The sequence below is a fragment of the Castanea sativa genome, chromosome 6 (genome assembly GCF_040712315.1).
Source record: "Castanea sativa cultivar Marrone di Chiusa Pesio chromosome 6, ASM4071231v1".
In the NCBI taxonomy this organism is placed as follows: Eukaryota; Viridiplantae; Streptophyta; class Magnoliopsida; order Fagales; family Fagaceae; genus Castanea; species Castanea sativa.
Genome location: NC_134018.1, coordinates 37,174,068 through 37,183,370, shown reverse-complemented (window position 1 = coordinate 37,183,370; position 9,303 = coordinate 37,174,068). Strand labels below are relative to the sequence as shown.

Genomic DNA, 9,303 nt, shown 5'->3' with positions numbered 1-9,303 from the left:
AGTAGACATTATTATAAAAAGAGTCCAGTTAATGTGTGCCCTTAAGCCATTTATTTTTGAAAATATTTTCTCAAAAATTGAAAAAATTGTCAATACTTTTTCAACTCTCAAAAAAATATTTTTAAAAATAATTAATTATTGTGTGACCTAAGAGCACACATTAGCAAAGTACTTATTAAAAAAAAAAAAAAAAGGGAACAGAAAACACTCGCAAACAAGGGTTCCCATGTTTTCTTGCTCTCACGTGGGAGTTGTTTTAAGATCTACCGGTCCTGAAAATCTTTGTGTTAAATAATATACTATTCCTCTCATTCTCAAGCATCTAATGCCAGAAAGAAAAGCTTACACAGCGCCACTGCATTAGTACAGAAATTGGGTATGACACATGAGGTGTGAGTGCGACTGTGACTGTGAGACATTCCCACTTTAAATTTTTCACCTTCAGAGATACATCACATACATGGCCCATGGGTGTTGAATAGACTTGTTTTGCACAATATTAAAATTCAAGGGAAGGAAAATTGGAAAGGAAGATTGTGGAATCAGACGGGCTCAGATCTAATTAAACCAACAAGCTGATATCAACACTCCACCACATACCCACCACCACCACCTTTCACCTTCACTTTCACCCCATCTTTCTTCTCACCTCAGCTTTGACTGCTTTTCCTATGACTCAGTAGTTGTGCTTTCCTTGCTTTCTATCTCTTATAGACTTGACCTCCCTTATTTCTTGCATAAGCCTCCTTTTGCTCATTTTTTCCCTTATAAAACTCCCCAAAACTCAGTCGCACCGACATACATATATACAATACAAATCCCTCTCTCTCTCTCTCTTTCTCAAAGCTACAAACTGTAGTTGCATTTTGACATGGGTCTCTGATTTTTTTAAGTGTCATTGACAATTCTAGGAATTTTGGTGTCTTCAAATATATTTTTTTGGGTTAAACTGTCCAAAGGGGGATCTGGGTGTCCTTGAAATTGGATGTTGTATGAATTTTTGTTCAAATCTGGGTCTGAAATAATATTGTTTCATCTGGGTGTCGGTGGTTCCCTGAACCTCTTGAAATAAAGCCAAAAGGGTATCAAGGACTCTTTCCAATTTGTGCAAATTTTGTGTCTTTCGTCAATTTTCAGGTCCCATTCTGCACATGGAAAGAACGGTAGGGGGAAACGGGCTTTTTTACCCAATTCTTGGTTTTGCATCATGTGTGACTTTCATTTACTTGTCCTTTGGGGACTTGATGCTCAATAATGAGAAAGAACCAAAATTTGGTTTTGTGGAGAGGAATGGGACTCAGTTCATGTTGGATGGAAGTGCCTTTTACATTAATGGGTGGAACTCTTACTGGTTAATGGACCATGCTGCGGATGAATATACAAAACCAAGGGTCAGGGCAATGCTGCAAGCTGGTGCAAAGATGGGTCTCACTGTGTGTAGAACTTGGGCATTCAATGATGGTGCTTACAATGCCCTCCAGAGTTCCCCTGGTCGCTTCAATGAGCACGTTTTCAAGGTATTAGAATTTCATAATTTGTGCCAATTTTGTCCTATTTTGCCCTTATTATTTCTTTTAAGACTGTTGGGTGCTGGAATTCTTGGCCTTTTTGAAGCCAATTGTGCTTTCCAATTGGTATTGGTAAACAGCTATCAAACGAGACAAGGGTAGAGACAGAGATCTGTTTGGCTGTTTATAACGTTGTTAATCAAGGTTTCCTCTAATGAAAACATTAGTGATTAGCCATGGCATGCATACCTTGCTTAACTTTTATTTCTTTGTCCTTAACAGAGACATTATGGCTCTTGGGAGTCAGGGTAAAAACTAAGGATTGTAGATTTTGGTTAAATGCATTTGAGAATGCAGAAAATCCTACTAAAGTTGTCCTGCGATTAAGCCAGAATAAAATAAAATGTAAGACAGTAAAAACAAAGGATAAAGATATTTGTCAATAAAGCAAACTAACACGAAGTCTCTCTATATGAATTCATTATTATTCATTCCTTATTTTCCGTTTGTGTTCTTAAATCATCCTCCTCTTCTGTGCAGTGGTCAGAAATGTGTGGTTCATGGTCATGTAATTTATAGAAAGAACCCTTATGCCGAAATGAAGCTAAAAATTTATATGTTGAAAGGAATTTTTTTAAAGAAACTAAATATGAATAATAATGAAATTTGTGTTTAACATATGTATAAATGCTTATGTACTTTTTCAAGCTTTTCTTAAAGTAACAGCTCATAGTTAAGGCCCAGGGATTATCAAAATGGCCATGCTATACTTGATGAAAGCCAGAATTTTTGCTATTACAATTTCACTAGTTTTTCTATAACCTTGATAAGTAAAATTTCTAAAGTTATGTTAATCATTTTTGTATTACATTTTGACTACCGGGTTGGGTGGCAGGCACTGGATCACGTTATTGCAGAAGCACGACAGCATGGGGTCAGGCTACTGCTTAGCTTAGTAAATAACTTACAAGCATATGGTGGGAAAACTCAGTACGTCAAATGGGCATGGGAAGAAGGCATAGGTTTAAGTGCCTCTAATGATTCCTTCTTCTTTGATCCATCCATACGCAGTTATTTCAAGACTTACATCAAGGTATCTCCCTACCTGCTTCTTTCTCTCCAGAGAATGGTTTAGTGCCTCGCAAGCATTTGGTACTTTAATAAATACTTGCAAATATTTAGCTTAAGCTCCTTCAAAGTGATGTGTCCATGGCCACTTTTTTTTTTTTTTTTTTAAATAATTAAATGTCCATGGCCACTCCAAAGCATCATAATGCCAAAATTTACAACCCAACTTGGATTTTCTTGTTAAATGACCCAAAGAATGGTCGTAGAATATTTTTTTTTTTTTTTTTTTTTTTTTTTTTTGTCTATGGTTCAAGCAAAAGTATCTCTGTTGACTTGACACACCTGGGTGTGGGAATGATCTTTTGTCCAATTGTACACAGTACATGCATGTCATTGTAATCTTTCAGTTTACTGTTTCTACAATTAGAGGCCTTGCAAATTAAATTCTGGTATTTTTAATTAAACCATATTCAGAAACTAAGCCAACAGGTCATTGGGTGCTACTAGATGGGCATGTATAGTGATTGCTTTTCTTCGAATCCAAAATGGTTAAGGCAGAGTATTGCATGTTTTGAAATTATTGAAACTCAGGGCTCTTTTGGCATCCCTGAATGTATTGGCTGAACTTACTTTCTTTTAATTAACTCCTTTTTTTAGTTCTCCCTCCCCTTGATACAGAACACACCCTAAAAATCCTATTGTCAAATTGAATTTTTTAGCTACATATATCTTTTGAAGAAACAGTAAAGCCTTAACCTAGCTGCCTGATGTCACAAACATAAATCACCAAGAATTCATTCTTTTAACCAATACTTCGCATACTTTTCAATTTACAGGCATCTTGAGATTGATATTGTATAATAGTCATATTGCTTTGATTTTTTTTTTTTTTTGGTTATTTCTGACATGTCCTTCTTCAGACTGTGCTGACAAGGAGGAACACTATTACTGGAATTGAATATAGAAATGATCCCACCATCTTTGCCTGGGAATTGATAAATGAACCTCGTTGCATGTCTGATGCTTCAGGCGATACTCTGCAAGTAAGTCATAAACTCTTGATTCTGCTCCTTTCCACCTTTTTGATAATCAACAGATTTTATTAACAAAGGAACCAGAAACAACAGATAAGAAACCAAAATCTTAGCTTGATCAAGAGCTGCTCCTTTCCACCTAGTAAAGAATTCATGCCATTTTAAAGTGGCTAATATGTAGCACTACTTTCAACTACAATAAGATTCTAACTTTGTTTTATATCTACTAAGGTTCAAGAATAGGTGCTATCTAGGGCAACAAGATATTTCCCCAAATAAATAAATATATATATAGGGCATGACTATAAACTGCTTAGCCCGTAAGGGATGAATGCACCTAGATTAACTGGCAATTTTTTATTCTAGTGGATGGGGTCATTTGCCCGTTGGTTTTATTGGTTTTTTTTTTTGGAGGGTGGGGGGGGGGGGGGGGGGGGAGAAGGGATGCTAGTGTAAATATGTATTCTAAAATGAATTGCACTGGTTATTTTGCCAACTTTAGAAGAAAGAAAAGAGGGTTGGTGGTCTGCAACTCATTTTTAGGGTCCACATTTAGTTCTGTTAATTTGTATGATGAGGCCTCTTTATCATGTTCTTTAAAAAAATTTCTTACTTCTGCAAATATTAGTATAAACACATGGATTATTGGGGCTGTTGGACATGAGTATAAACAACTTAGCTCGTTGGGGGGTGAAGGCCCCTGGATTACCCAACAACTTATTCTAGCAGGTGGGTTCAATTGCCCATAGGTTTTACTGACTAAAGGCGACTTCAAAGGGCTCTTCTATAAATCCCTACGTTATCCAAAAAAAAAGTGCATGAATTATTGGGGATGAAGCTCAAATTCTATGAGGACCTGTCATAAACTCACTCAGTCACTTTTGCTCCTTATTTTTGTTTCTTTATTCTTTCCAGTTTGGGCTATGGAGTCTAGAGGGAATATTAAAAAATAAAAAAGAGTAAAGCTTTATCTTTGAATAACTCAGTGTGCAGAAAAGAGAGAGAGAGAGAGAGATATTCTGCTACCTGTTATTGATTGATATTTGAGTATGAATTTATTGCATGGCATGGAATTGCAGGATTGGATAGAAGAAATGTCAGCTTTTGTGAAATCAATTGACAAGAACCATCTACTAACTGTTGGCTTGGAAGGATTTTATGGTCCTAAAACCCCCAAAAGTTTGACTATGAACCCAGAAGAATGGGCATCCAGACTTGGAGCTGATTTTATTCGCAACTCCAAGATCTCTTATGTTGATTTTGCCTCCGTTCATATCTACCCAGACCACTGGTAAGTATTACATGATTGTTAACTCTATGAAATTGATGGTGTCAAATTACCAAAGAAGTCAAATCTTCGAAAAGTTTTGGAAGCCAAAATAAGTAAACCTGACGTATATGAACTTGGCTTAATTCCGCGTTGTCTGGTGTTAGTTATTGCCAAAGATGTCAAACTTGGAAGTATTTTGGAAACCAAAATAATTTAACCTTTTGCATATAAACTTGGCTTAATTCCATCTTGTCCGGTATTAGTTATTGCTTATCCGTTGATGCAAATCCAATGAAATGTTCATGTTTCCTTTGGGACTGTTTTATGTTCGAGCTTCAAAGTGGCTATATATATCTCCTCAAACCTTTCTTGTATTCCTGAAAAGGTGCTATGTCTTTTCTTGATAGTACACCTAACCTGTTTTCAATTCATCCATTAATTTTGTGGTAGGTTTCATGAGGAAGGCATAGACGAAAAAATTAAATTTGTTTCAAAGTGGATGCTTTCGCACATTGAAGATGGTGACAGGGAACTGAAGAAGCCTGTTATGTTCACTGAATTTGGATTGTCAAACCTGAACAAGGACTACCAACCATCTCAGCGAGATAGGTTTTATAAAACTATTTATGATGTAATCCATAAATCTGCAAAGAAAAATCGGGCTGGGGCAGGTGCTTTGGTCTGGCAGTTCTTTGTTGGAGGAATGGAAGAGTATAATGATGATTTTGGTATTGTACCATGGGAAAGGCGGCCGACATATATTCTGATAACAGAACAATCTTGTAAGTTGGCTAGAATCCGAGGACTGAATCAACTAAAGGGATATTTGAAAGATTTGTGCTTGGAGGGACACTGAAAGTCTGATTCTTTTATCATAAAATTTGATTTGTTTGTGGGAAAATGTGGGTTCTTATTAATGGTTTGATGAAGGAGAGAAGCAGGTAGCTGTTGCCTTACCTTTTTCTTCTCATGTCCATAGACATTATCTATTTGAGATTAAAGTGAATTAGATAAGTATAGAGTGTTCTTGAAGCAAAGTTTACTGGAAGTCTTGAAATTTTTTGGAGCTTGTTATCCAGAAAAGAAAAACATAGCTAGTGCAAAAAGTTTCTTAGTTTGTAATCAACAAATACCCAAGGAAAAGAGTTGAGGAGCCTATCTATACTGAAGCTTATAAAGAAGAGGCACAATGAACAACTGAACACTTCAATCGTTCTTTACCCCTTTATATTTTTGGAAGCAGCTTTCAAGGTTCATTTCCAAGCTTTCCAGCAACTTAATGGAGAGTTACCATAATACCATGACATCGTGACATTTGTACTGCCCCTTTTGGTGTTGTAGTAGTAGTGTTTTCCTTTATATACTGTAATGGATGCACCCCTTTGATGGTGTGATACAATAAACACCATGTAATTCTCTCCTCTCTCCGGTAGGAGCTTGAATTATTTGTTATAGAGAATTTAATAATTTAATTATTATTATAAAAAAGTTATTTATCAGTTAATTAACAATGCATTCACTCATGGTCATGGCCATGGGGCATTGGTGTATGACCTTGCACCTAACACAGCCAGCATCTCCCACTAACCCAAAAAATGCAAATAATTATGGTCAATACAGTAATCACAGAATATTAGACATTGATTAATGGTGTGAAGTCCAAATATGAAGATGCAATAAAATAAGGGGGAAATGATCTTATTAATGATGTTGACCAAAATGGAAATTATTGGCTGAAATGAGAGAATTTCCATGCGTGTGGTAGTGGTACCATAGTTTAGTTCTGCAAGCCGACATGATGTAACATGGGTTATAACAGAATAGTCCTAGCAAAGTATTCAAACATCTCATCTTTATGTGATGCATTCATAGAGAATTTATAGAAATCTTGGGAAAGTTTCACTTGTGTCATTGGAGAAATTATAAGATTAGAGTTTTTTAGTAAATGATGAGGACCTTATAATTTCTCTTATAATTGCTATGTCGTGGGCCAAATTTCTGGCTGATTGGCTTGCTTGACTATGCCTTTTGGGCATTGAGAATTTTCCATTCATCTATTTATCTCTCACAAGACTTTGACCGACACTAGAATAATGATGGCATGGGCAGGCTAAGGGCCCCAGTTGTGTTGTCTTCATTGGGCTAACCACAAATGGACCTAAAAGGGACAAAAGTTAGGGAGCGAAGAGAAGCTAACTTAGAAATGCAATGCATATGAAGCGAAGCTTCCCTTTGGAATTAGTGAATCCCGATTGTACGGCATGAAGACTCACAAATATTCAGAACTAGATTTTCATGTGCAAAAAAAAAAAAAATTAGGTAGGCTCAAAACAAAACCCCTTACAACTGGTATCATGCTGCATTTGCTTATTAGACAGCTGGCTATGATCCCAATCATTTACAGAAAACACAAACAGCCAATACAATTCATAACTTGCACGCTAATAAGCACAACATACATTACAAATTAAAGTAGCAGGCTTAGATTGACCTTCATTCACATATAAACCGCAGCAAATCCAATCCAACACTTTTTTCTTTTTGAAGTATAAGAAATCCAACCTTGGCACAATTAAATCTACACTAATTTTGTTCAAAGACAAACCAAATCTTGTGTTCTCATCAAACCCAAATTCGATTTCCAACCTTCCATTTCCTACCCAATAGCAAATACAAACCTTAAAAAAAAAAAAAAGCTAAAAAACCAAATCAAAATACAAACTCAACAAAGAAAAAAAAAACTATAATTCATAGCTACATTCCATAGAGATCCAATTATAGGTCTAAGGGGACCCACGCTTTGCTAGTCTTGGAGAAGTCCTAATTTTCCCACTTTTTACACCACCAGATTGTCCAGATCCACCCTTCAACTTCTTCCCCTTAGAGTTCGACTTACTTACTCTCTCACCCACTTCCTCCTCTACCCGGCTCCGAGTCTTCATCGCCACTGAACCCGACCCGTGACCCGAATCCTTCTTTGGGTCCACCTTGTTGTTTCTCTCACTCTCCATAGCCACTTTATCAAAATCATCCCCAAGCTTCTTCACCAGCCTCCTCTTCTTAACCACAACAACCTCCTCTTCCTCTTCCTCTTCCTCCTCATCATCAATCATAGCTAAATATCTCCGCCTCTTCGTCGCGATCGGAGCTGGCGGCGGAGAATCCGAACCCAAAATAGGCTTCATAGGCCGGTTCGGACCAGACCCATTTGGCGAATCGGGGTTCTTAGCTTCCTTCTTGAGCATCCTCTCGCGTTCAGCCCGGAGCTTGGTGACGCTGCCTTCGATGCGGCCCTGGAAGCGGAGGCGCGTGAAGCTGAGGCCACCCATGGACCAGTGAGCCTCGTTGGCCCAAGACATAAAAGGGTCGAGTACCGGGACTGGCGGGTCGACCCGTTCGTCGCTGTACTTGACGTCAGTGTAGATCCGAGGGCGTGGGAGGCTGGACCCGTAGAATTTTCCTGGACCCAATGGCACTACCATGGCTAAGAAAGAGTTTTGACGATTTGGTTGAAGGGGTTTGAGAGTGAGAGAGTTCTGTGAGGAATTTCGTTGAACAGAGAGGGCGAAAAAGCTTGGGTTTTAGGAATGATAGAGATGGGTTTCGATTGGGGCTTATAAAGGGAGGGTTGGGATTGGCGGGAAGTGGGGTTTTGGCGGGAGAGTTTGGCGCCATTGAATTGAGAGGGATTTAGTTTTGGTGTGTTTGATGAAGATGAGATCTGAATGGTTCATCAATTGGGCCATCGTGTGGCCCACTTGTATGGATGGTCCGGATATGTATTGTATTTTTATATGCTAATTGTGGAGGATATGGCCTTAGGGGTTTTTTTTTTATAAATAATTGCAATTTTCATTATAGACCAGCTTACTTCCGGTGTTCTTTTGCACCGGACACATTGGAATTCAAACAAATATCACTTATCAAATAATTGTCATATGTCCATATCTCAAAATTTTCATGTGTCCATATCTCAACTAGTAGCAGTTTGACCAAACTCTTGCCCTTTATCCTAGTGGTGGCTCTATTAATTTTTTCTAGAATGTTCATTAAGAAACTTAAATTATACAATATTTAATAAAAAAGATAGTTATATCTCATTATCAATGCTGCAAGTTATATCTCATTACCAAGCAAAAAAGTTTATTCACGAACAAGCTCATGAGCTATTAGACTTGATACACAACAATTCAAGCATAGACTCATTTATAAGTTTATATGCGTTAGCTAAATATACTCATTACTCATATCTTAATAATGACATGGCCAACATGACACCACTACCTATATTATCTTAATTTTTTCCTTCTCTTTAAACTGATCAAGAATCACTTTAGACTATAGTTACATATAAAAATAAATAAATAATTAAGGAGGTTACATATGATCCTTCTTTATCAATCATCTAAAGTAAAGTTATGAA

The 9,303-nt window shown here is 37.2% G+C and overlaps 2 protein-coding genes across 2 annotated transcripts; one reads left to right on the top strand and one right to left on the bottom strand.

The window, feature by feature from the left end:
• Positions 1-321: 321 nt before the first annotated feature.
• LOC142640963 (mannan endo-1,4-beta-mannosidase 2-like) lies at positions 322-6,380 on the top strand. Its single transcript, XM_075815307.1, has 5 exons — positions 322-1,517; positions 2,404-2,601; positions 3,497-3,619; positions 4,690-4,901; positions 5,331-6,380. The coding sequence occupies exons 1-5, from the start codon at positions 1,152-1,154 to the stop codon at positions 5,734-5,736; spliced, it is 1,305 nt and encodes a 434-aa protein (XP_075671422.1). The 5' UTR covers positions 322-1,151; the 3' UTR covers positions 5,737-6,380.
• A 1,018-nt stretch (positions 6,381-7,398) lies between these two features.
• On the bottom strand, positions 7,399-8,783 carry LOC142638108 (uncharacterized). Its single transcript, XM_075812102.1, has one exon. The coding sequence runs from the start codon at positions 8,360-8,362 to the stop codon at positions 7,664-7,666; it is 699 nt and encodes a 232-aa protein (XP_075668217.1). The 5' UTR covers positions 8,363-8,783; the 3' UTR covers positions 7,399-7,663.
• Between the last annotated feature and the right edge of the window lie 520 nt (positions 8,784-9,303).